The sequence below is a fragment of the Netta rufina genome (assembly GCF_964035555.1).
Source record: "Netta rufina genome assembly, chromosome: 5".
In the NCBI taxonomy this organism is placed as follows: domain Eukaryota; kingdom Metazoa; phylum Chordata; class Aves; order Anseriformes; family Anatidae; genus Netta; species Netta rufina.
In genome coordinates, this window is record NC_140128.1 from 27,928,066 (window position 1) to 27,955,768 (window position 27,703).

The 27,703-nt window shown below is 41.4% G+C and overlaps 1 protein-coding gene across 1 annotated transcript in view; it reads right to left on the reverse strand.

Moving 5' to 3' along the window:
• Positions 1–27,703, reverse strand: part of PLEKHH1 (pleckstrin homology, MyTH4 and FERM domain containing H1) — a gene marked incomplete at its 3' end in the record, with an annotated part of 41,204 nt that overhangs the window by 9,556 nt on the left and 3,945 nt on the right. The window contains exons 2-19 of the mRNA XM_084288355.1: positions 24,955–25,017; positions 22,424–22,573; positions 19,276–19,359; positions 17,640–17,721; positions 14,028–15,022; positions 11,592–11,670; positions 10,849–10,937; positions 10,182–10,332; positions 9,057–9,196; positions 8,392–8,502; positions 7,938–8,024; positions 6,719–6,880; positions 5,938–6,018; positions 4,699–4,878; positions 4,459–4,567; positions 3,627–3,739; positions 2,863–3,039; positions 2,525–2,622 (exon numbers count right to left, since the gene is read on the reverse strand). Of these exons, the coding sequence (XP_084144481.1) occupies positions 2,525–2,622; positions 2,863–3,039; positions 3,627–3,739; positions 4,459–4,567; positions 4,699–4,878; positions 5,938–6,018; positions 6,719–6,880; positions 7,938–8,024; positions 8,392–8,502; positions 9,057–9,196; positions 10,182–10,332; positions 10,849–10,937; positions 11,592–11,670; positions 14,028–15,022; positions 17,640–17,721; positions 19,276–19,359; positions 22,424–22,573; positions 24,955–25,017 (2,951 nt within the window). The remainder of the gene's footprint in view (positions 1–2,524; positions 2,623–2,862; positions 3,040–3,626; positions 3,740–4,458; positions 4,568–4,698; positions 4,879–5,937; positions 6,019–6,718; positions 6,881–7,937; positions 8,025–8,391; positions 8,503–9,056; positions 9,197–10,181; positions 10,333–10,848; positions 10,938–11,591; positions 11,671–14,027; positions 15,023–17,639; positions 17,722–19,275; positions 19,360–22,423; positions 22,574–24,954; positions 25,018–27,703) is intronic.

A 27,703-nucleotide genomic window follows, 5' to 3' on the forward strand; every position in this document is an offset into this window, starting at 1 on the left:
ATATGCTCTAAGTGTGCCTTGTCCTCACATCCATTTCTGTGCTGTGACAAAGCATTCCTCCTCAATTTTTTGCTCAAGCAAAGATACATATCTATATAGATATCCTAGTTCATTTCAACAGACTAACAGCTCAAGTGAAAAGCTACAAAACAAACCCGAGCTCCACACTTCTGTGATATTAAGGTAGACTACAAACCCTCTGGGAAGCACAGGAGTATTCCCTGCTTCTTAGTGGACCAGATATAGTACAGGAGCCTCCTCTTCTGTACCCTGTTACCATCATAATATCCATTGAAACAAGACCAAGTAGTTTGCCCTCACTGTCATGCCAGAGGAAATTAGTTACTATTATGTCAAGTCCTAATAAGAACTAATCATAGATTTTAATGCATTAGATTCAGTAACAGGATTATATAAATTGTGTTTATCAATTTATATGGTTAGACAAATTACAAGTTCTCACATATGAATCCAATCTGCCAGTCAATAGCAACTTTAATTCAAAGCAGGCTCAGATTTGTTCATAGTTCAATACAGTACAGGGACAGTTACTAATATGATTAGTTTACTACATAGTGAAGAGAGAGCTCCATTGACCAAAAGGATTTATCCATCTCTAAAACCAGGCAGGTCAGTAACACCTGTAGGAAAAACGTTAACAATGCATGTAGTGAATAAGTTCTGAAATTGAATGTAACCCAAGGATTTATAACAGTGCTAAGACTTTGTAGGTGAGGAGTGGGGAGGACAACTCCATTCAAGATGCCTTCAGGATTTCTCTGCTTGATTAAATCTCCAGTTAAATCCCTGCAAGCAACACGGAAGTCGGGAGCTCTGGCTTTTCTCTGTAGCAAGATGCTGCTTGCCTCCCCAGTAACATGTTTGAACAATTTTCACAAGGGAGAATCTTGCTTCAATGAGAAGCCGTTGCTTCTGGCTCCCAAATTCTCCCCAAATGATCCTGAGCCCTGCACCTTATGGCTAGAACAGTGCCCTACTTGTGGAGCATTAGATATATACTTCCATGTCACTTTTCAAAAAAAAAAATCTAGAATGAAGGTCTTACTTAAATCTAGATCATAGGCAATACGCAATGTAAACATCTTAGCATCGTTTACTGTGTGAAGCAGGGAAAGAGTATCTGTATCTAAGTGGTCACGAAACAGCCTTGCCTGCTCCATGGAGAGAGACTTGCATATTCCTAAAGCCAGATGGGAGGAGTTAATCTAGGTCTCATTTAGTAACTGCTCTAAATTTAATCTAAACTACAGGTGAATATAAGTGCAGTTTGCTGCGACTTCTGTATGTTTGTTTCTACCCCTAAAAACAGTTGCATTGCTGGATTGTATAAACAGATTTCCTCTTTGCTTCTGTTTGAAGATATTTGTTGATAAAGGTGCTTCTGGACTAAGAACATGGCAGACAGTTGGCATAGTAATGCTTAAAGCTGATGTATTAATTCAGTTTCACAGAGCTCAGCACATCCTTATGAAATGGAATAGTCCTCAGGGGTAGTACAGCAGCTCCACTGCTGAGTTGCATAGGCCATTTTGGGAGCTGGTAAATGCATGAGATTGAAGAGGTGGCTTCCAGTACTAGCCAGAATATCCCTTATGTGTTGCCTTAGGCAGTGGGGAGACAGCCTGAACATGAGGAGCTGTGTTTTACACATCTGTGCTTTACTTCTGAGAAGAAATAGCAAAGGGGAGGCAGCATGAAGAAAATAATAAATAAAATCCACTTGATAGAAGGAGTACACAGATCCCCTTTTCAATACCAGGACAGTTTTAGCATGAGTTTTAAGGCATACACTGGCTGAGTATTTAAGTGTATATTTGATATGAAACCACTCTTTTTACTATTTCTGAGTACAGGCTGTTCAAACAGACAACTAGACATCTCTAGCCCTGACCTTGCCAAGGACATAGTCAGACATGCTGAAGATCAGATCACCATGGAAACACACAAAGAGCACAGCATGAACATCAAAGAGCATACTGCTGCCACAATAATCTTGCACTGTTTTCGTAGGGGGGAAAATGTTACCCTGTGTAACACACTGAGGAGGTAACAAAAAAAAAAAAAAAAAAAAGAATGTATTTCAGGTTTGTTTTTCATTATGTTTTATGGTGAATTTTTCTCTGCCTGACTTCTGCACTGTCAGTATGCCTACTAACCAGACAGCAGAATGTAATCACCTAAAATTCATTCTAAATTTAGCCTGTAACTCTATTAATAAAAGAAATTAATTGCATCAGCAAATAAATAAAAATAATTTTAAAAACTCCCTCGGTAGCTCCAGTTGCATCTGCAAAAAGTTCTGCTGCTGGTTTTGTGAACTAGTTTAATATAAGTGACAAAATGAGTGTGAATGACTGAAGGGGGACAGCTAGATGCCTTTTGAAACCTTCCATCCGCTCCCTCAACTGATTTTTGCAGGTGAGTTACAAATTGGTTTCCATCTATTTCTGTAGTGGAGACAGAAGGCAATCAGCTTAGCAAAATAAAATGTTGCACTGCTTACCTGGGGTCTGCATGGCGCTGGAAGTGCTGTTTGATGTACCAGAGGAAGTGATGTTGTGGCAGGAACAGAGGAGCACATAAAGCCAGGAGTTGCCAGCACTGTGAACATAAAACTGGTCATCATTCTTGTTCTGTACTTCTTGCCTGTTTTCTTTAATAGAACACTATAACCAAAATGTTGGATGGTGACTAATGCTTCCGTGAGTGACCTTTTATAGAGTCGCACACGGTTCAAGCATTAAGATTCTCCAGCATATCTTTAGCCTCGTTGCTAATTATTAAAAACATGGAATTAAATAGGAAGTATTTACAGAACAGAAGTGACAAAGAGGACTTCACCTGAATGACTGAGTGGTTCTGGGGCTGTCGGCAACTTGTCTGTTTAACAAGCTGACAGTAGATTTCATTCTGCAGCTCAGTATGTGTCAAGCAGACCTGCAGTGCTGTCTGGGCAAGTGACACATGATAATCAACAGAGGGTGCTTCCACGGGGACATTGATGAACAGCTGACAGGACTGTAAAATAGGGAAGTTAATCAATGCTGTTAATACGGGGACTCCTCTCTGGTGCTTTCCAGCCCAGGTTCCAAAACACATTACAGACAATTCTTCTAAATAACCCTTAAAGCAGTGTGTGGGAATAAATACTAAAATATTATCCCTCCCTCTTTACAGCTGTGACAACTGGGAAATTTACTTAACCTTCCCCAGCCTGAGGAGCTCACAATCAGCAAGAGAATCAGGAAAATATGCTTCCTGCTTTCCACGTCTGCCTTTATTTTCTTAAGACTGTCCAGTCTTACTGCGGATCCTACTGTCAGTCCAGCTCTTAGAGAGGAAAGAGGAAGGTACAGCTAACTTCAAAGCATACAACCTTTGTGGGACATGGCTTCTAGCTCCAGATTACCTACAAGGAGAAGTTAAACTTCCAAGAATGGGTGTCACCTTAGGTCTGACAGTTTTATTGTAATTAAATGACCCGGCAGGCCTGTCTAAAGCAACCAATGGTGACACTAAGTTTTGAGACTAACAACAATATGACCAATGTTGTTTCCCCAACAACTGAGCAAAGTAGCTGAAAACTGTGTAATGTCTCTAAGTACCTTGAAAAGTTTCAGAGCTTCAGTCTGCAGAGCCTCAGATGGGAGAGTGGTGAGGGATGTGTGCAAGCCATCCTTACTGTAGCACAACATAGGGTGTTTCCATAGAGGAGAATCTGAAGCAGCAAAGAGGCAAAAACATGCACTGTCAGAAACAGAAGGTACCTAACAGTCCCCATGTTGAAAAAGAACCTTGCTGAACTGGTAGAGCACCCTGGGAGCAAAGCACCCCACATGCCATGGGGATCTTTGTTAACACAAATTACTACTCTAAGTAAGGTTTGCAGACAGGTGTAGGAATGTGTATGTGCAGGAAAGAGTATTAAGTACAAATGCACATGTTAAGACACATTTGAGAACATGGTGCACAAACATATGTAAATGAGTGAATACTAAAGATGAGGAGGAACAGACAAGTATGGATTTACGTGTGAAGGTTTATGCATGTGGACAGAAGAACAGATGTGAAGGCAAGTGTCAGTGTGTGCACTCAGAAGAAAGCATGTGTTTGTACAATCAAGATTCCCACAAAAGGAAAATCATGACCGACCATTACAGGAAAAATTAAAGCTCCACTTCTTAAATTTAATTTACGTTACGGAAGATTCAGATGCTTTGATAAACAACATAACAATGTGACAGATTTGTCTAACTTCACTACAATGCCTGTACCCTCTCAAGCTGTTACTGCGGAAAGTAGGGGTGAAATGCCGTACATCATGCTGTTCTACTGAGAATCCCCTTTCCTCCCCTTTGGCTGGATTAAAATGGAAGATTGAAATTATCCCTCCTTATGCTTTGCTACCGTGAAAAACAATTTGTGGTTTCTACTTACTTGGGTCTCCCTCTGCATCCAACAGTTTTCCAATGAGCTGTTCATATGATGTTCCCACTGTGGCATTACTGCTACCAGCTGCTACTGTCAGATGGTACAGCCAGGTATTCTAGGTATAAGGATGAAAACAGTGTGGGTCAACCTGGATCTTGTTTTCTACAAAGATTTTCAGCCTATATTCCCCATTTGTTGGCTGACACCAAAAAGACTCTTGCTCTCCAAAAAGACTGCCATATTTACCTTCTCATGTTTTGTGCGAATAAGTAAGTATGTGGGACTCTGGTCTTGTGGGTGAATCACCAAAGTGCAGTGGGATGACAGAAGTCCTCCACCAGTGGCTTCATAATCTTCATCAGAGTCACAGGAACGGTCCACTTCTTCCACCTTGGACTCACGCAAAGGCAGATGTCCTAAGGGACACTAGAAGGAGGAAGCAAGCTAGGTAAGTACAGTTAATATATATATATATGGACAGGGACACTGGGATAGAAAACACAGTTCAAAATATTAGAGTTCTGTAAAATGTAAGGAACTAACTATAATTCACTGCCTAACTAATAATATTATTAGTTATATCATTTTATGTCATATATCATCTTATATCATTTATACATATATGATATATATATGTGTGTATATATATATATATACACACATCTTATATACATCTTATATCATTTCTATAGAACCTTCTCCTTGTTCAAGTAAAGTACTTTAAAACTCTGGTACTACCACATTTCTTGCAGGGGCATCTACAGGTCAGAATGAAAACATGCAAATTAAAAATATGATCTTTCCCATAAATCATTGCTTTCATCTCATTATACTTATCAGTTGTGTTTACATCATTGGCTTTCGAATGTAGGATATATTTTCTGATGGTCCACTGTTCAGTACCTTGAGTTACTGGATCCTGACCTGGGTCTTATTTTCTACTGGAAAATAAGTACTTTTAAAATTACATAAAGAGGCAGATTGAGGCACAGAGGGTATCTGCTGTGCTAGCCCTGAAGGTCAATCCCAAATATGAGTCACAGTATTCCTTGATACGCTAAAACATGGGTTTAGACAAAATAATGGAACACTGGGCCAAGCTTCTAGAAATGGAAGAACTGATTAAATGACCTTCCTCTTTCCATGTTGCTGTTGCTCCTTTTCATGACAGTATGCAGAATATACGGGCTACTGAATAAAACAGCCTGCTTGAAAGCTTTCATAAGGCCAAATGTAGATAGTGAGAAACAAAATATATACTGATCTCAGAAAGAGCAGTCACTTGCCTTTTGAGTCTTTTGTAATTTTATTTTTTTAGTTATTTTAGAAATAATATATTCTTCTCATGGATAAGAGGCTATTAGAAAGGGATAAGTAAAACCAAGGAAGGTTTTGAAGCGGTAGAGACAGAAGCAGTAAAAGGAAAGAAAGTTTCATAAGAAATGGGAATGAAGGGTTCAAGAATAAGAAGGGAAAATGAATTACCTTATCCTCATGATTTCGATAGTAGTAAAAAGTTTTTCCAATCAGTGCACACCAGACCAGCTTAGAGTGACCGTGCTTGACCTATACAGAGGACAGAGAAATACATACTCTTTTTAACATCAGCAGTACTGCTGGCACAATTTTCTAGAATTTCTATTTTCAATTCAATTATTTTACAATATATTATTTGTTGTATGTAAATATAAGCTCCTCTCAAAACACACAGGGCCCCACTTCCAAAAGCAGGTAGGTACATCCCATCTAAGTAGATGGGACATAGGTGCTTGTGGAAGACAATGTATGGAAATGGCATAAAACAGATTAATTTCCAGCCACTGTACTTTATACGCTTGCAGTCTGTTATTGGAAATAAATGCTTTATTAGAACATATAAGCCATTTCTTTGAAACTCTCCTATATCAACAAGTTCAGATCAGGTAAATGTGACACGTAACAGTTTCCTGGTTTTTGTTTGTTTAAACTCTGAAGTGTTGTGAGTTCTGTTGAAGAAAAGCCTACCTAAGTTATGTATCTGTTACTGCTCACTATTTGACAAAGTCAGTATCTCTCAGTAGCCTTGTTTGTCCTATTTCTTATAATTTATACAAACCTTCCTCCCTGACATGCAGAGGAATACTGTCGTATTGCTGCCACTTTCTTGTCACATTCTCTAGGGGGTATTGAAATACTAATTTATTGCTGACGTTTACTGTGCAAACCAAGAGGCTGGTACACTGTCAATACTGAGGTAAACTGAATAAAGTCAAAAGCAGTATTTTACCTTGGTAAGCCAGCCTTTCACAGTAGGTTTAGCATCACTGTGAGGAACACCAACAGGACTGGTCACTTGCACTCTAAGGATGCTCTGTAGAACATGAATCCATTCCTCCAGAATGTTGGGGGAGTCTGCTGTCAGGAAATAGGTTCTCTTCTCTGTCATGAGCTGGAAGGAAAAGTAGTGAGGAAGTATAAATCTGCATACCTACATATTTTTTTCTTCAGCTGCTGAGTCTCATCCCATACAGACTATTTTTTGGTGGTTGAGGAGAGATTTTTTGTTATAAGAAAAAAGCTGCTAACTCTCAATGCCCAAGTGAAAGATCTGGAACTCATAGAGATGAAGCAAATTCCCATGGGCTATCTTGGGTATTGCGGCTCTCTCAAAGTGTCTTGTTTCTCAGTGCTGCTGCTAATTTTTTCATCTTAAAGGTGGCTGCAGAAATACTTTTTGCATCCTTCACATTTTATTGCTTTTTGCCTTAAATAGTTCGTTACTCTTTGAGAGGCAAGACACTGGATTTAAGAGTATTGAGCCTTAGCGACTTCGATATCATAAAAGCAGAAGGTAGCTCACAGCCCAGGCCATGTGCCTTTCAGTCAGAGTATGACAGAAACTTCAGTGACTCCTTTACAGTGTTCTTTAACAATAATGACTTAAAAGCCCAGTGATGAGCTAACTTCTAATGCTTTGGAAACTGAATTGTAATAGCAATCCAAAGCTTTAGATTTTTCTTCATATCCTCCAGACAGAATCACAGAATGGTTTGGGTTGGAAGGGATCTTTAAAGATCATCTAGTCAAACCCCCTGCCATGGGCAGGGACATCTTTCACTAGATTACACATGCAAGATCAGTCTGGAGATCTTGCGAGAGGAGTGTCTCAGAGGAGATCCTATGTATGCTCTAGCTCTAGTTCTTCTAAGAATAACTTTTCTCACAGATCTTAAGCTCTCAGTGTCAACTGCAAAAAGAAAGTGCTACAGTTTAAAACAAAATAAAAAAAAAGGAGAATTTCTTTCAATGTCAAAAAGCTGTATTTTGGTTATAATTTCCCCATTATTTACAAAGCTAACTGCCTGGCTGGTGCCAACAAATACAGGAGCCAGATAAAGTTAGCTTTTATCAATTGAGATGTACAGTGCTACTCTGCCTGAAATAAGCTCTCAATCACCCAGCCATCAAGCGCGTGGTTATCTGCAGGATGAGAAAGCAATGCTTACCTGGAATGTTTGGGACCCTTCACCTCTGACAATTTGGCATGAGGAATTCAGCTCCATCTGCCCCTGTGGTTTGCGGATAACATCACTCTGGGGAAAGAAAAGCCAACAACTCTTTCAGTAGGAAGAAATTACATGGGTCTCAGAGTATCTAACTGCAGCATTAAATAAATGTGCATATTTATGTCATCTGTACAAAGTTAACCAGTAGGTGTCAAACTTCTGCCTTTGTGAACGACCATTCAACACCTGGAAACTGCCACCACAAAAAGCTTCACTGCCTGAGCACAGAATCCATGGTTGAGCCTGTGGGTCAGACACAAAACTCTACAGGGCATTTTGGGGAAAGCTTGTCCATGGCTGCCCCGTCTGCCAGTGCTACCAATCTGGAACTCATTCTGCAGCCAGCCTTCCTCCTGAGCCTTCACACATGAGTAAACATATCTCAGTGACTTACCGGAGACTTGTAGTACATGATTTGTCCATTTCTTAAAACAAACCATCGTCTCTTCCACATCTTCACCTGACTGCCCATTTTCAGCAAGTAACCTGATTTCTCCATGGATTCCTGGAGGGCAAAGAGCAAGGTGGGGTTATCTTGCACCTCTCACACTTCCATGCAAATGACAGTATGAAATTGAGCTCAGACATCTGCTGTATGTCTGTCATGTTCCTCTTTACATTGTCAGATGGGATAAGCATTCATCCAAGGTCAGAGCTCTTTGCTCAATTTGAAGAAAGTCCTAGACTTTCTAAGCAGCTGCAAACACTATGTGAAGAAGGCACTATCCTTTCTTTTGCTTTCCTCTGAATTTCCAAACTTGTTTTGTCACAAAAGTATAGCCATCATTAAAGGAGAGTATGGCCACAGGAAAACAGTACAGGTCATCAGGAAAGAATACAGCCCTCAATGCTTGTGCTTTTATCTGACTATATAACAGAAGTTGTGCCTTCTGCTGAAGCCTCAGATGGCATCTTTTCGTACAAACCAGCCGGACCAACAGTCCAGTGTGCTATAGCATCATTCTGCATCAGAGAACTCAATATATTGTAGATATGCTTTCCTCTTTCATGGCCAAGGCCCTGTCTGCACCCCCTCACAACTGATGTAGCAAGACTTACAGTGCAGATTCCACCATCAGTGGAATAGGAAGATGTCCGCTGTAGCTTGTGTTCTGGCTCTGAATAGTCCCCATCCAAGGAGTAGGCATCAGGAGGGATGGCATAGTCACTCTCAGAGCTCAGCGAGGACATAGAAACACCTGTTCAAAATGAAAGAATTAGAATCATAGCTAAGCAGAAGTAGGCTTGGGTGTAACTTGCACCTGGATAATGAGCACTCTGAAAATGTTTTTAAGTTCACCATTAAGGCTCCTTTGCTCAGGAAGAATACATCAGATCAGACTTTGGAAACTCACATTACACTAATCAAACTTTTGAGACTTTTTTTTTTCCTAGGAAGACAAGCAGTGAGAAAGTTTTGGATACTGACAGTGAAATAAATCTGCTGTTGAATAAATGGTGATAAAAATCAACAGACTTCTTATCTAAAGCATAGACATCGTGTTTTCAGTCTGGAAACATCCATTATAAAGCCTGAAGCCTCTCCCATTCAAACCAAAGGCTCCATCACCAGCAAGTGGGTTTTGCTTTTTATGAATCTTCCCCCACTGGTGGGCATTGCCCATACATCAACCTATGCATCACAACAAAAATTAAACTACATTTAGTGTTATATCTTATTGATTGCCAATTGTAATGAGTATACCACTCTAGGATCCATTTTGACCTTCCCAGAAGTCAAGGAGAACTGTCCTAGCCAGGACCAGATTACTTGATGCCTCTCAAAGATAGGAAAAATTTGCTTACTGGTCAAGAAATTATCAGTCAGTGATAGAAACAACAACAACAACACACTATTTTCTTTAATGTGTCAATATTGGCTCACAAGAAGTCATAGAAAAGGTATTGATGGTTCACTCAATGTATGATTAATTTGGAAAATAATCCTTCCCACAATCTTAACTTAGCAATTGTCTGTATGGAAAACTACCAGCAGCAAAATCCATCTAAAAGGACAGGTTTCTACTGAGTAACTGTTGATGTCTGCATGTATGCTGTGTCAAGTTGTTAGCATCACCAGTGCAGTGCATTTGCCTGCTTGTCACTGATGACACTGTTCAGGACACCTTGCCTCATCTGGGGGGAGAGCATTCATACTGCTCAGTAGCAAGACTCCCACTTTACCTCTTTTCACTGCACGAGGGCTGCCTGGCATGCTAGCTTTCCTGTTTTCAGATCCAGCAGTAGAATTCCTAAAGCTGGAATGGGAGCCACAGTCGTCATCAGAGCCCGAAGACTCATCTAAGAAAGGCACGTTGCTGATCTGTGTGGCTTTCTGGAAAACAGAAAATTTGTAAGGAAAGAGTTTCTCCAGGACCATCTCTGCTCATAAGGAGACAGCAATCAAAGCAGGCCCTTGCTTTTTCCACTGCTGTCCCAGGGCTCCTCATTTCTTCCCTTCAAGCTGGACTCTCTAGTCTCATCTGTTTGGGTCTCCTTTGATTATACCCTTACTGTTCCGCAAACCTAATTCTTCCCCTTGAGCTCTCAAGATCCCTCTTCCATTTCATTCTATAGGCTACATCCACCATCAGCCCTAGGCATCTACAGCTTCATGATGCATACTGAAGCTTCCCAGACCAACACTTGCCAAAGCGTTCTGTATTTCTAAATACTTTTTGTAGTATTTCTAAATACGTTAATGATCTGCTGCTCCTGCATTCCTTTGGTCTTCAGTCCTTCCTAGCATTCTCTTTCTTTCCTTCTCTGCACAGCTTCACCCCATTCTCTCTCAAATTAGTGGTAGCCCTGGCCCATGCTTTTCAAGAGGAAAAGTGAGATTGCTCCTTACCCCCTTCAGCATAGCGTAGACTGGCACCGCCATGTTTCTGTGGATGAAACCGGTAAATGGCCCAGAAGCTGAACGTGAGAAATTTGAAACTGGGAAAATTCAGAGAGAGAGCAAGAGAACAAATAACACAATCTGGTGAAAAGCAGCAGGTTTTAATGGAGAGGTACATGTATGTGTGTACCTCACATAGACTTTAGAATACAATGGAAGAAGACTGCCGTCCCAGACAGTGTGGCCCCAGAAAGGCTACCAGATGTGTTATTAATTACATACAACTGCCAGAGGCAGCTGCAATGTTCTCTTCATTTAGCCAGTAACACTTCTTACCCACCCCATGCTCCCCATGGTATGATTGCAGACCATGTCCAAACAGGTAAAAACTATCATGGGCAATCTGTTCCCACCCTCACTGGGAACCATTTCATGGCTACTTTCCTCTTCCACATTGGTTCACAAACAGGGGAAAGTAATGGTGAAACCACAAGGCTAAAAGCAGGTCACAGCCATGCTGGGGCAGAACAGTTTCAACGAAGTGAGGAAGGAAATAACAGAGCCCCTTGAAGATGTTACTGAACGTGGGGCACAAAGAGCCTGGCACCAGCCACCCCCAGGATCACATATACCTTCTGCCCTTCCTTTCTTTATCATGGCTACCTGTGATATCAAATTTACTTTGAAAACAGACAGATGCTCAGGTCCCGTACTGTCACCCCCTTTTAAGATGGATTTTATCTAGAACTTACAGCAGCTGGAAGTGTCGTTCACAGCAGCTGCTTCAGACAGCCTCATGCCAGACTTGGCCATATCATAGATTCGACTTTCCTGGAACAATAATACCATAAACAGCAATGGTCAGTCAAAAACACCATTCCTGCAGGAAAAGAAATGCTCATGTCACAGAATCACATAAACCCTTGAGGTAAGAAGGAATGTCTCTCTAAGAAAACTTGCCTCATTTCACCAGATGTTGGGTAAACGACCATTAGCAGAAACGTGCATGTGCGTGATTCCCTGAATCACATCAGACTTGGTTTAGAAGTGCTACAGATGACACCCAGACTGGGATGCCTACATGCAATTGTCAACAGCTGCATCTCAACATATAAAAGGTATTTTTCTTCTTTTATGAGCAATGCATTAAAATGAATCAAGATCAGCCCTAAAATAGAACAAATTATTGAGTCACCACCTGCAAAGGATTCCCACTATCTGATAAGGGAATGAAAGAAAGACCTGGAGTGTTCTTGATAAGCTTGTGTCTCGGTTATAACAACACATGGAGCTTTCAGTACAAAGGATCTCCCAGTGCTTCACAAATTAAAAAAATTCCAAGGCAGGGACCCAAATGTTTAACTAAGTATAATGTTCTAAAACATCAACCAGCCTAAAATGGATAAAATCAAAGCTAGAAATCTGAATCCTGTTGCTGTTCCTTAAGGTGTACAATCACTATCAGGTAACATGCCTAATACATATATGCCAATGTACCCAAAGACTGCAAAGTCAAGCACACCAAAAAAAAAAAAAAAAGTAACAGAATTAATATTTTCTGTATACTTATGCAATGTGATTTAGCCTTTAATGAAATATGTGTAGTTTTTTTTCCCCCGATACTTCCTATTCAGGGCACAAAATGGACATTTCTTACTAATTAGTCTACTATTTAATACTCTATTAATACTTAGATACACTCACTTGACTGTGGCCTGAAACCAAAACAATGGATTTTCTCATAAGCTTTCCTGTGGTGTTCCTGAGTATAATATTGTAACGCTTCACAAACAATCACAGATTTTACAGAAATGCTGGGAAGGACATTGATGTGTGTTATCTCTAAGAAATATGGGTATCTCTTAGATATCTAAGAGGAATTCAGAACTAGGTTCTTTCAAGTACCCACTGTCTTTGGAGTACCTTTTCTGAGATGTCCATGACCTGACTTTCTGAGAATTTAACATCATATAACATTGTCTGCAATGAAAACTACTGAATACAGTTACAGCAGATAGACTGCTCAGCATTTCTCTAATCACACTTAATTGCCAGTCTCCAGTTGGACATTCAGAAAGCATGTGTGTGGGTAGCTAGCAATCACCTGTGAAAACTTTAGCTTAAGGGACTGGAAAAACCTTACATGGGAACTCTAGGTTAGAGAAAGGGACAGAAGCCAATCTCAGATTTATTTCCCTACTTTCAAATGAGTGCATTGCCCATGACACCTTTCTGACTTCTGTAACAAATATCTTGAAAACTGCAGTTTCTTCACTACACCATCCAGCTTCATTCCCAACACAGCTCCATACAATGGACTGAATAACAGGAGATTCCTTCAGAAATCCAGCTGTGATTATACTGGGGTTTAGACTGGTATCATAAAGGACACATCCAAAGATCACAAATTAAGTTTTCATATTAAAAAAACAAACAAACAACAACACGTAAAATAAAACATGCCGACTAACGCAATGCTTGACTTTGCACCTTCAATAAACCACTTGTTTGTCTATGCTATAAAAAAGCAAACTGAAAAAAAAACTGGCTTGTCTCCTAGGATACTATATTGATTTTCACCAAGTTTTACCAGTTGGATTGACACATTAGCAAAAATACAGCCATCTGAACTAAGAAGTAACTGAAGGTGACAGACTTATGTCACATAAAATACACAATAGGAGATGTATACTCACTCTACCAATTGTTTTCGCAAAAATTTCCTGATAGCGAAAGAATACCATGAGATAGGAATGCTGACATCTTGTCCACATGTCTGTTCTTGTATTTATAGCTTCTTCTGACCCTGAACTTACCTGGTCTAGTCCATTCACTTGCACTTAAAACTTCTTTTTTTTTTTAATCTTAAATACATAACAACAGAACTAAGGATGGACTTCTGATGACCCGTAAGGACCAGCCACAATGCAGCATCTGTTGACTTTTGTTTTTACTTGTTTCTTGAATACTATATGTATTATTTTTTTTAATAAAGGGAAGAGAAACAATAAAATTGTCAGTGGAAGTAGCATGTCCCATCCTTGGAACTGCCAGACCAGGTGGTTTGGAAATGTGATTTATGTCACAAGGAAATGATTGATTGAGACCAAAAGCTGTTCTAGGCTAACTACTGGGCACTACTTAAAGCTGAACAGCAACTCTCAGACTGGTGTCCTTGCATTTCTTACCCATGACGGGAATCTGTGCAGTGGTGGTGTGGGGGGTTTACATCCTGGATCAAGCATGCCAGCCTCAGAACTCACAGCTTCTCTCTTTGCAGTTAAGTGCTTGATCTCATACGTTCCAGCTTCTTCCCTCACTAGGCCACCTTCTGTCTCCATCTTCTCCAGCACCCTATAATCATCAATGTCTGTTTCCTCCACTGGCCCATGGCAGACTGGTATGGGCTGGAAGGTGCTGGCCTCTAAGCTCATTACACGATGGAAAGAACCAGCACCTGACTGTGGTTGGCTGTAATGTCTCTTGGCTAGTTGGATACTGTCTCTCGGTGCATTGGGAGTCCGTGTTTTTGGAAAGGTCATACTACTTCCAAGGCCACGTTCCCTCCCTGGACAGATGGAACCTGCTGTAGCAGCCGACGTTGACACGGCCAGGGGTGGCCCAGCAGTCTGGAGGGTGCCCTCAAGCATGCTCATTATTTCTCCTGAGGAGGTGGAATCCAGGTGGTGAGAACGGAACCTGGCACTCAGATCATCGGAGGAGCCGGCCCCGTCCAAAGACACTTGTTGCAAGGTGCTCACAGTGCAATGGTTTCCCTCTAGTGAAGACCGGAAAGTCAAAGCCTCAAGGATTTTTGTGGGCTCAGCTGGAGGGTCCAGAGACACAGGATCAGAGCACCCTAACCTGTGTTCAGAGCTTATGGTTGAAAACATGTCTTTCTCTGCAGAGAGATTCCAGCTTGATGGGTCAGACATGAGCTTCAGTGTGTTCTGAGAAAGCAGAGATTTGTCCTCTCCATCCTCAGCGAAGGTGTCATTGGCAAGGACGATGCTTGTTGTAGAGAAGACACGTTTGGTAGGTCTTGTTTGACATAGCTGCCTGAAACCAGGTGCAAGAAGCATAGATTTCTCGTCTATCTTCTCAGGTAAAGAAGCCTGTGGTGCCCTGGATTTCAGAGAATTACAGCTCCAAAGAGATGTAAAGGGAGAAATGCTGGTCATACCTACAATGGAGGAGAATATATGGTTAGGGCATTCAAATTCTTTATTGTCTAAAATGTTGCTAGCTAGCGTAAATTGTGTCAGCTGTATTTCAATAGCAGCCATAACAGGACAGGCTATAGGAGGACCATGGCCTCACTGTGACTACTGCCATCTCTTCTATTCTGTGGGGTCAGCTATAACAAAAGTGTTGGATATTTACAACTGGGAATGGTACAGACAAGATATATAGGAAATGACTAATAACTGTTAAATTAATCTCACAAAAGTGGAATTAAGGGGTACCTTATGAAATTATCAGGCAATGTGTTTGAAATTTGAAGAAGTAAGGTAGTGGTGTGATGTTTTGTTTTTTTTTTTTTTTCCCTTTTTTACTTTTTCCCAAACATGGAAATGCAATGTTGCAGTGTCCAAAAGATTGGCCAGAAAAAGTAATTTCAGTGTCTACAAGTAACAGTTCAGGCAGAGTTTCTGACCTATGAAGTTCTGAACTAACTGATGGCAAAAGCTGGAAGAGTACATGAGAGACGGACAGCTCTACTGGCAGTGCTTTCTACATTCCTTCCTACAGCTTCCCCAACCAACCGGAAGACAGGACACTGGTCTAGGCAAGCTTTCAGTCTAGCCCAATACAGCAGTCCTTTTATACGACAGCCACAAGAAGGAAGTGCACCTATCTACACAATACTTTGTCAAAAACCACCTAAGTAACCAGAACACTGCTTAGCACGGATCCTTTGACTTCAATTCTCCTGTTCAGTTCTACTGCATAGGAACTTTAGGGTATAAGAAAGCGTGGATAAAACTTGGAGTAGCAGAGGATATTACTGATCAGTGAAGCCTGTGCTGAAGCCCTGCACTTTGTCCATGCCTCTTGCCCACCTGCGGTATCCCACAGGAGATTATAAACTAAGGCCTTTACTTCCTAGCACTAAGCTTAGGCAAGAAGGCCACAATTAACCTTGTGGTAGGTTCAGTCTTGCTTCTGTACAGTTGGGATAGGGACAGGAAACCTCAGGGATTAGCAACATCTGCAGCCCCATCTCAGTACCACAGTGCATCTGTGCCAAAACCCCTGCAAGGCTGAAAGAAGATTAGGAAGCAAAGCTCTGTGAATCTCTCTGGGCCAGACACACCAGCATTTTACTTCTGTTATCTGGAAATGGGAAGTAGTCTAGACCTTTGTCATTTTAATCTTTGGTTGCGAAAAAGCCTCATTACGTTTCTTCATGTCTAATCTTCTCAAGTACTCTTTTCTAGATTAGCTAGATTTCCAATGTTTACTACTTAAGTATGCATATGACGTCCTGCAGGATGGTGTGTGGTCACCAATCACTTCATGATTTTCACTTACCTGGGCATTTATATGTTACCTTACTGAAAAGCAACAACTCATAACGCGCTTTGGAATTCACAAAAAGCTGTGCAGTCACACTCACCATACATGATTGAAAATGCTGCTTCAACAGCAAACTCTACAGGTATTGTTAAGAGGAAGTAGAAACAAACTGAAGACACAAAGTAACAGAGGGAAGGACAAACAGCACAATAAATTACTGTTGATTGTGGAGAATTAAACTCATTTCTGGAAATACAGCTGAGAAAAACCAACTATCAGAGCTGTTTTGATCTTGTCACCCAAGGCACAAGAATCTGGATGCTACCTTAGCTATTCCTAACACACAGGCCTGGCACACACTCTCCCCTGCCTCTGAGGCAAATCATTAGTCTAGACTGGAAAAAGGCCATTCATTTTAATTTTAAATATTACTGATATTTTTGCAGCTGACTGGATGTGACAGGAAATTAAGCAGAAGAAGCTCTTATTGTTAGTGTGGCAAGCAAAAAGATTTGTCCCTCTGCAGGGGCCTCTGGATTTAGCCTGGCATAGTGAGAAAAGTGGAATAAGAGGACAGGGTAGAACTGTTCATTGCCCAGAGCACTGGGCTACAGGGAACACTTAATACCAGATTATTAACGCAGCTTACCAGCCATTCTCTTTTTGTAAACAGCCAGAGTCAGAGGGGATGAGAAAAACCTATTCAATAAAGTATTTAGCTAGAAACATGGTGGGATTTAGAAGGAATTTTGCCCTATTCCCTTGTTGTGGATTGATGGGAACGCCAGAAAAAGACATCTGTAGCAAAGAAACGCCCCTTGTCTGCATGTCCAGTGAAGTTCTGGAAACTAGCTCACCTTCAGTGACCAAACCAACCCCATTAAGGAAAAAAAAAGAAAGTAAAAAAGAAAAAAAAAAAAAAAAGGAAAGAAAAAAAAAAAACAGGAAGAAAATGGTAAAGAGAATTTCCTCTTTAAAATGTGTTGCGATGAAAGGTACTGATTTCAAGCCCTGAAGACCAAAGTTCTCCATCTGTTGTCCCTGTCTCAAAACAGGGGCCCATGTTCAGTCCCAGCTGGGAAATCAATGAAGAGCTTTTATGGCAGCCAAACAATGTTATGCCCATCTTAAACACAGACCCACTGAGAAACAGAACAATTATACTGCTTGCTTGCTGTCACAAGTGCACATTTCTGACAAAGTTAAGAATACAACCCAGGAATGCTGCCTTCCACTCTTGTGCTGGTTACTAGGCTACAATGCCAGGTGAATGCATTTACCTTGCAATGTATCCTGAAGGGCTTCAATTTGCTCCGTCAGCCTCTGATTACAGTTTTTCAAGTGGTAGTTTTCTAGCTCAAGCTGTGAAACAACAATAACAAAAGCTGAAAAATTAGGCATAACTGTGTATGTGCTTGCGTTCCTCTACACAGAGCAAGTCTTCAACTTTACTTACATTCAAGTGTCTGAACAGAAAAAGGAAAAAAAAAGTGTGAATTCTACCCGTCACCTTGAAATCCTTCTCCTCAGCAGCTCCACTCACACTTTGCTGTGCTTTCTTAAATAGCCTCTGTATATGCCATTTGAAGTTCTCAGATAGATCTTTTAATTTCCTTGCCTGCTATTGTTTATCGTGTACCCTTGTTTCAGAAATAACTGTTATGACAACCAAATAACTACTACCCAGTAGCAGAATTTTTCCTCTCCCCCTGTATGTGTAAGACAAGATCCCCCCGCTTTAGGGGATCAAACAGAAAAACATGATGGATGTGTTTATATCTGCAATTAGTGCACAAGTGATTTTTTGCAAATTTTCCTTATATCTTTGTTTGAAGTGTCCCGACATACAGTCAAGCAACGCAACGGTGCATCCAAAGAGGTTTCCCTTTGATGGAATCAAGGCTGAAATTGCACTCATGGTGCCATCTAGGGCAACCTAATTACAACGTAGATGCAAAGTCCTTCAGTCAACAGTGGTCTACTTGCGTATGAAGTGCTCCCAGAATCACCATCTGGCATGAACACCACTGCCATTAAATACACGTGAACGTATGGTCCTGGATTCACAGCAGGTCCCTCTAATTCAACCCTGCGTTTCCTTCTTTGTGCTGCACCAGCCAGTAGCGTAGATGCACCTTAAGTTACCTCATCCAGGAGAATGAAGGAAGCACAGCTTTCTAGCACATAGCATTTTATCAATCTAATGAGATTACAAAATTGCATCCCAACACAACTAGTGCCCACAAAGACTAATTCTTTCACCTCCAAAAGATTATTTTCTGGTATAGATTGGGAAATTTATGGCTTTAACTTGGAATAAAAAGGAAAGACTGGATAGACCCAACTCCCATACACAAACTACTACAGTGCCTTTAAAACTGAGTGCTGACCCACTGATACTTTTTCGTTACTCTAGCTGATACTGAATTGGGCCCAAATGCAGACATAAACATACAGGATGGATAAGAGAGAGACCAGACAAGAGAGAATGCTGGGTAGTAGGAAAACAGCATTGGTCAGGGACAGCAAATTAAGACAGAGCAAAGGATGACGTGTTTGTGTCACAGCTGCTTTGTCAGGAAAAGATGCAGAAACAGCACCCTCAGAAAAAGGGAGAGGCAGAAGAAAGCTGGGGGAAAGGCATCTGCGCCTAGCAAATGAAACAGTCTTCAGAGACCTCTATGGGGCATTAGCAACTTAGCAGTCCTTCACAGTTTGCCCAAATCAGTAACTAGCCCTAAGTCAGAGGGGTGACCCTAGTCCTGCAGCTGAATGTGTGCAGGGGCAAACCAGGTGAAAGCTTCTGTGACAAACTGACTGTCCTCATGCTATTGTCCCTATGTAGGAGGACGCTGTGAATGCAGCCACTGCATCTACCCATAGGCCCTGAAACATGGCAGCAAGCTGAAGACTCACCTCTCTCAGCTTAAATGTTACCCACTCTTTGATCTTGGCAGCTTTCTCTTGAACAATTTTGGCTTCCTCAGTCCTCAGCTGTTTCTGTGCCAAAAAAAATTAGATGCATCAGGACAGTATAACCAGCAGTATTCTCAGCGGGTTACTGCATCAGGAGTGACTTATTCACTGAAGGTCCCATTCCAGGTGTACAATTTAAGACTGCTGTTTGGATATTATTATCCAGCTGGCTGATGAAAAGTCAAACGCTTTAAATTATTTTACACGGTCCCTGGAGTCAAAATCAGAGGGTTGTTTCAAGAGACTCTTGGGGAATACCAAAATCCAACTTGGGTAATGACTGCCCACCTCCCACAGTTTCATTTGAGTAGTCTCCAACTTTTCTTGTTTCAGATGATTTTGCATTGTTGCTGTTGAGCATCAGTAGCATCCCTCCTCCCCCCACACGCAGTTCTTTATTAAATTTCAGCCAGCAGTAAGTAGTGCCTGTAGATGATTTACAAAACCATGTAATTCTTGTGAGCAAAAGGGATTTAGTGGGTGCAGGTGTGGAGTATTGATCTTAAGCGCAGGTAAGATGGAAACTCGTAACAATATGTTTTTAACACACAATATTCTCATTGAGAACATAAAGATATAGACTCAGGCTGGAAAAAGCTCCAAAACTTGACCTTGAAATGCTAAGACCAGCTAGGAGGGTGTTAGATGGGGTAAATGGTGGTATGTTTACATACTGGCTCAGACTGGTTCTAATCTACACAAAGGTGTTATGGGAATACTGGTGATTTGTATAATGAACATTTCTCCTCCCCCTCCTGAGCTCCTTGGGCAATGTTGCTACAACATCATCTTTGCAGCTGTTTTCTTAGCTGCGTTTTTTCCTTTTCAGGAAGTTTCCTTTGAAAAGCACTGGGTTGGTGCTACAGTCACCTGAAGTGTTTTATTCCTCTCCTCTGTGGGTCCATCAGGAGCACTGCCCTCCATACTAATTTAAACTACAAGGAGAAATCAATTCTAGGAGCAAGGTATGGAGGGGGAATGTATTCTGTATGGCACAGTTAGCCCTTCGTTTTTCTAATTAAATGAACAAGGGTAATAACTGCTGGTGGCCGTTGACAATTTCTCTGCTAGGTTGTGTTTTTTTACCCCGTGATGTGAACAAATACGAACAAATACCACTGATTATGAGAATAAGAGTTGATGTATACGCCTCTTTAAAAACAAAGAACAAGAAAACTGAAGAGTGTGTGTTCACTGAATGCCACACAGAAACACAGTAGATTGCAGGAAGTTCCCAACATCTTCACATCACTTTTAATCAGCACATGATTTTAATCACAACCACACATTTAAAAGCTTTTATTCAAAAATGCTTGCTGAACTTAAAATAGATCTTGGCAACACTACCGGGCAGCAGTAAAAGTTGCAGTTGAGGATAATGAAATAAAAGTAATCTAATCTCATGCTTCAAGAGAAGGATTTAGTTTTCCTCCCTGAAGATGGGTGTGTGTGTTCCTAATTATCAGATACCAGCCTTTGGTGGAGTCAGAATATTAGACATGACTATTAGCCTGAAACGATCTGGCAAATGTAGCAGATTTACCATAGTCCTTTGAATAACCATCACACTGTTACATCTTCAATTCCCTACTAATTCAGGGACCAAGTGGTAGGAGATCCATTGTACAGTATAGCAATATTTTGAAGTGCAACATCAAGATTTTACTTAAGGTCCTACATCAGAATAGCAACATTACAACAGCATTGTCACAGAGCTTAGTAAGCCCTGCCTCTAAGCAGAGCCAGTGCACTCAGGCACGGCATCTGTAGAAGCAGTTACCGTGCTTTAAGATCCAGGAGCAGTTAGGAATTTGTTGTGTCCCACACTATTGTGGGGTGCAGATATGATCTTAGTGTCCTCTTAATAATGCTCTGAACTCTACAGCTCTCTCCAACCCAGTGAAAACAAATAGGATTGCAATATTACGTTAATGACCTTAATGACCTTCCAGAACTCCCACCATCTGCAACTAAACTAGTGACCCAGAAAGTGAGCATTTCTTGTCTGAAACTGTCAAGCTTCATCTTTCATTTCCAGAAGTCTCATTTTGCCTCTTGTTGCTGGAATTGAGATATTTCTACTAACGGAAACATTTTTCCAACTTGTGTTTATTGATTTTAATCAAATCACACCTTGCATTTCTCGGTAAATCAGAACTTTTTCCATCTTCCATTACAAGAACTGCTTCCAGACAAAGGTCACTGTTGTAGCTCCTTCTGAACACCTTCTTTCTCTTCCAAGATGCAGAAACTTCATCTACTTTCTGCCAGAGTAAGCTGGCCCAGGAAAGTGACCTGAAACCCCGAGTATCACAAAGACCTGATGCCTGACCTCCACACTATACTCGATCTAAGTTCAGACAGCCTACTAATCTATTTTGCCCTTGAAACAGGTGACAATTAGCTACATGTGACGTACAACTCAAACAGCAAAAATAATTGTGTAAAATTCTAACAAACTATTTCTGTTGAAAAGAAAGTTTACTTAGCGACATAAGATGATCACATTCCTCATGTTATAAACAAGACCATAGGGCCACGGCGTTTAACAGAGCTGAAATATAAGTCCCAGCATAGAAGTAGTTCCTGCCTTCCATGTACTGAGAACGGAAAAGACCAAGAGCTGGTCTTTTATAATGAAAACATCTGGCAAGATAAGAACTATGCCAAAGGATTGCTGAGGACTGTGAAAGTTCCCTTCCAAAGATGCAGCACATGCTGAGCTAGAAATGGATTCCATAATGAATTTGTGGAGTAATCTATATAGCCAGAGAAATACTGTCAGCAGCTTTCAGCATTACAATTTAGGGTCTCGCTACTGACTCAAGTCTATCCTAATGTGTCCTTCAAGGATACTGACCAATCTTCTGTAATGAAAAGACAAGGGCTGCTGAGGCTGAATGGAGGCTTATGCCTGAAAGGAGAATTGAACGAGAAAAATCTCATACTGAGCAGGGCATCATTGCCTTCAGATCACCTGTAAGAGGATAACATGCAATGGAGACATGAGCTGTGCCTTAGAACCATGCACTACAGAATCCCTCCTGCTCATGGAAGCTACAGATCTCCCTACAGAAGGTATCTTTACCTGTTTTGCTAGCTGAGTCTCCAGTCTGTTAATCAGGTCTTCTTTTCCTTGCACTGTACCCATCAGCTCCTGGTATTTCCTGTACAGAGCGCTGTCTGATTCACCAGTCTTCATGTTGGCTAGTTTTATCTCCTCTTCCATAATTCTGACCTGAAAGGACAATCAGAGGGAGACTAAAACCAAATAATGCACATGAAGCTGCTTGTTTAGTGGTAAGACACTGACTGACAGGGTATTTCTGGACCTCGTGGTTTTGAATAGGAAAAAAAACTAGGGATAGGAAGAAAGATTTCAAATCACAGTTTATTTTCGCATGTGTGGAAACAGCATTGTGCATTCATTTGCATTGCTGAAGGAGTAACAGATGTAAATTGAATGATGAAGAGATAAACACATTGTGGATTGTTAAATATTCAAATGTGATTGGTCAGAAAGACTATGCAGGCACTATAGTCTATACAGACATCTGGGAAAGGTACAATGCGTTTTCCTCCTTTGCAATATCATGGCCAGCCTTTTTCCCCACCATTTAGCACTAAGATATACACCAAAAACACTCCTAAAAAAAAAAAAAAAAGACTACTTTCTTCTTCCTACAGTCCTCAGCTTAAGATAACGTTTTGGCAACTTCTGGCTTTCTGACAAGTGTTTTCTCTAGACCTAAGGTCTAGACCATTTTAGATTTAACAGAAACTTTGCCTATCTTTGAGCTCCTGTCAGCACCACCACTTGTTCATCTCAGCAGGGGAAGCACTGAAGTAGCATTCCTTCAGTGCAGACAAGGTTTCAGTGCTTTAAAATTTAGCTGCTGCTGACCCCTTTCAGCTTTAATTGACATTGAAAACTTCTTTGCTTTCTTCAAAATCTACGTCTCTCAGTATGCCAGTCCCTTTTATAATCACCTCATCCCATCGGAAGGGATTACAAGACTTCACTTCTAAACTTGATTGGATTTCTGTGACTTGAACTCAAACCTGCTAAATGCTGCATTTGACAACAGGAAAATATCTGGTTCCAACACATCCCAGAGAAACCGAATCTGCAAAGATATCAGTTCTAAATACCATTAATTTAGCCTCAGTTTGGAAGCAGGAAGGCAGAAGATGGGCAAAAAAATGGACACTTCGTAGAGCCTGTGCAAGAAAGTTACTCACACTCTGTTGAACAGCCTACACCTCATGCTTGCAGCCGTGTTTTGTCTTCCTGTCTGCCTACATTAGGCAGAGAAGCAAACTGCCTCTTCCTCATACTGAATCCGAAAGGTAGGTGCCCAACATCTGAACCAGAAAACTAAGCCTGCTGGGTCAGATGTGTTTTTATTAGAGTTTAGGGTTATTATAGTAAAAAGAGGTGGCCCCTCCTTTCTGTCTGATGCCCAAATGCTGACTCTGTGCTAGAGGCTCAGAGTGGGGACTGCAAGCATGTGATTTCTTTAATTGAGGTTGGCAGCTACAGGGAGCCTGCTGAATTAACAAATCCAATCCCCCAGACTCCTGGAGTGAAAGATAACAAGGGATTTTACACTTGACGTGGAGCCCTCTCTTTTGTAAGCTGCTTCTCATTCATGGCCAATACACTTGTTAGTGGAAGGGAATGGACCTACTCCTTACGCTGTCACATGCTGTGCTGCTAGGCAGCAGTGAAGCATGCATCTAGCAACATTCCTCTCTGGATGGGACCAAATTCCTGGAAAGGCAGACCCTACAACTTCGAAGACTGCTAGTCCTTAGGACCTGCCAACACATGGCTGAGTACCATGGTAACCTTTACTTCTGTTGGGCTCCCTCTCCTACACCTTCCCAGTCAAGTTCTCTTTGTTACCCATTCTCTGACCTGGATTTGACTTGACAGCTGCTCCTTGGTGTCACTGCATCTTCCCACATCAAGGACACTATTCTTGTCACTGACGTGTCACCATCTATAAAACCTCCTTCACAGTGCTGTCACAGAGACATTACCTTTGCCTGTCTTGGTTGTGTGTGGACTTACTGATACCACTCTCAGAAACAATTGCTGTTCTTGGCTGGCAATTGCTAATCTAGCATAGAGGCCAACAGCATTGTGATATGACAGTGTTGTTCCTATACTTAAGCTGGTGAGAAAAAAAAAAAGTCTGAAACAATTTATTTTGCAGACACATCCTGCTTCTTTTGCAGAATCTTCTCTACTTGTAGACAAGTCCCTACCAGCACTGTTATATATTTTTCTGAGGGCCTGCCAGACAGTTTTATCTCTGCACCTTAACCTGAAGTAAAACATGCCCTTCCTTTTCCATAATCAAGTGGGTTAATCATGGATGAGCAGCTGAAGCCTTTAAAGAGGGACAGATAAAAGGTGCTGGTTTTCACTAGATATTGAACCTCTTTAGGCACTTGTTCATAGCTCAGGCTCAAAGACCACTCACCACCATGAATCAGTGTTTCACTACTATATTACAGTGCTGCAAAGTGCTCTCTGTACAATGAATTGTAAGAAGTTGAGAGTAAGTTCCTGCTGGGCTTGTACCAGAGCCATGTAAGATGACCTCTTACCTGTTTCTCTGCATCCTCAGCTCTTTGCTCTGCTTCCATTACTCTCTGCTCCAATTCTTGCATCTTCAGAATCAGAAGACAAGTGAGGAAGAGGGAAAAAAGAAATTAACATCATCCAGAGATTCGGTTGTTTGACTTAGAAGCCTTCCATTTCATTTTCAGGTCACAAATCTTCGGCACCTTTTGGGTTAAGTAGTCAGGTTTGACCGGGAAAAAAGCCTTTGACCTTTTCCAGTCATCTGCCCCAACCTGAATTTACCAGAACTGTTTTCTCATTAGTAAGCTTCATCATTCATTACACGGGTCAAGGGAATAGTCCCGGAGTCTTGACCCTGTTTCTACAATTTACACACCATGGGCTGTCCCTGCAAGAAGCCTGACTACACTCCACCATCCTTTCCTGTTTTTATTTCAGCTAGGATTTATTCACAGTAGTAAATAAAAATGAAAAATCTTATAAAGCTCACAACAAGTCTGAAGTGTCACTTCAAAAAGCATCACAGGCTCATACCTGACAGAATTATCAGTGTTCTGAGTTTTCTTGTTCTTCTCATTTTAAATAGCTTTGCAAACTGACAATTCTATGACTTCTAATCTGAGCGTTGCTTCAAGTACAAGAATCCTGTTTTTTTTTGTTTGTTTTTTAATCAATAGGATTTCATTTGATGTTTGCAAGGCTGTTTTCTACAACCTGCCCTGCCTTGATGAGTCTCAGATTTTAGCCCAGAAATATCAGCTCAGTGACTCTTAAGTTTCAGCCATTGAGCTGCAAAATTTGAATAATGCTCTGTTGAATTTTGAGCATTTATAAGAGTTTTATTCATGAAAGAACAAGATAGAAGCAGGTTCAAAAGATTAAAAGAATCATGCCTCAAGCAAACAAAAAAAAAAAAAAAAAAAAAAAGGAAGACTGTAAGGGAATCTGAACTCCTCTACTCTGATGTGTTTGACCACTCTAGATAAAGTATCAGAGCCAAGAAAGTCAGGTAGAACAGTATGAGAATCAAATCAATACTTCTGAAAATGGGACTTATTCATCTCGTGTTGATCACCCTGAAAGGAGATATCAGTATTCCCTTGTTTCCATTTCCTATCCTCTAGGTAGCAAAAAGGCTCTCATCTTCAATGTGCCTCTATGGAGAGAAAAGTGGACTGACACTTATTGACAAACATATCAGAAAAGTACATATATGGAGACACATCAATCATCATATAACTTCAAAAAAAAAAAAAAAGTCATTCCGTAACAACTACAAAGCACAAAGAACACAAATTGCCACGTTTAGCATGACACATGTCTTATAAATCTTTTCCAGTGGAGCAGTCAAGGACATCACAGACTATGGAGCTAAATCCACAAATCATTGAGGACATCTTGGCAGAGGATGAGAGGTGCCACAGAAGATTGCACAGACAGCTACAGCCGTAGCTGTTCTGACCAAACACAGATACTGGAAGTCTTGGTAGAGACCGAGATCAAGGCAATCTAACATTAACAGCAGTTGTCTGGGCACAACATTTTCCTCTGTCCATTAGAAAACGTGGTCTACCAAGGAATTTCCCTATTCATCTCTGAATGTCACGGCCACAGACAGGTAGCAGCAAAATGTTGGTGAAAGACAGATGCAAACTGGTGGCATAATACACTTTCTGAAACAAAGACTGTATATAGAAATATTTTCAATATTTTTATAAACGATCTGGATGTAGGAATAGAGGGTATTTTGAGCAAGTTTGCTGATGACACCAAACTTGGAGGAGTTGTGGACTCAAATGAGGGCGTAAAGGCCTTACAGAGGGATCTGGACAGGTTGGAGAGCTGGGCGATCACCAACCGCATGAAGTTCAATAAGAGCAAGTGCCGGGTCCTGCACCTGGGACAGGGAAACCCTGGCTGCATGTACAGACTGGGCGATGAGATGCTGGAGAGCAGCCTAGAAGAGAGGGATCTGGGGGTCGTGGTAGACAGCAAGTTGAATATGAGCCAGCAGTGTGCCCTGGCAGCCAGGAGGGCCAACCGTGTCCTGGGGTGCATCAAGCATGGCATCGCTAGTAGGTCAAGGGAGGTGATTGTCCCGCTCTACTCTGCGCTGGTGCGGCCTCACCTCGAGTACTGTGTGCAGTTCTGGGCACCACAGTATAAAAAGGACATGAAACTGTTGGAAAGTGTCCAGAGGAGGGCTACGAAGATGGTGAAAGGCCTGGAGGGGAAGACGTACGAGGAACGGCTGAGGTCACTGGGCCTGTTCAGCCTGGAGAAGAGGAGGCTGAGGGGAGACCTCATCACAGTCTACAACTTCCTCGTAAGGGGGTGTCGAGAGGCAGGAGACATTTTCTCCATTAACACTAGTGACAGGACCCGCGGGAATGGGGTTAAGCTGAGGCAGGGGAAATTTAGGCTTGACATCAGGAGGGGGTTCTTCACAGAGAGGGTGGTTGCACACTGGAACAGGCTCCCCAGGGAAGTGGTCACTACACCGAGCCTGTCTGAATTTAAGAAGAGATTGGACTGTGAACTTAGGCACATGGTCTGAACTTTTGGGTAGACCTGTGCGGTGTCAAGAGTTGGACTTGATGATCCTTAAGGGTCCCTTCCAACTCAGGATATTCTATGATTCTATGATTCTATGGTGGTAGCTTCTGAGTGAACAGTTTCTGCTAGTTTTCTGATGAATTGACATCAGGAGGGACTACATTCAGAGCACAGATCTCAGAGGAATCTATCTATCCCCCGACTATCCTCTTAGAA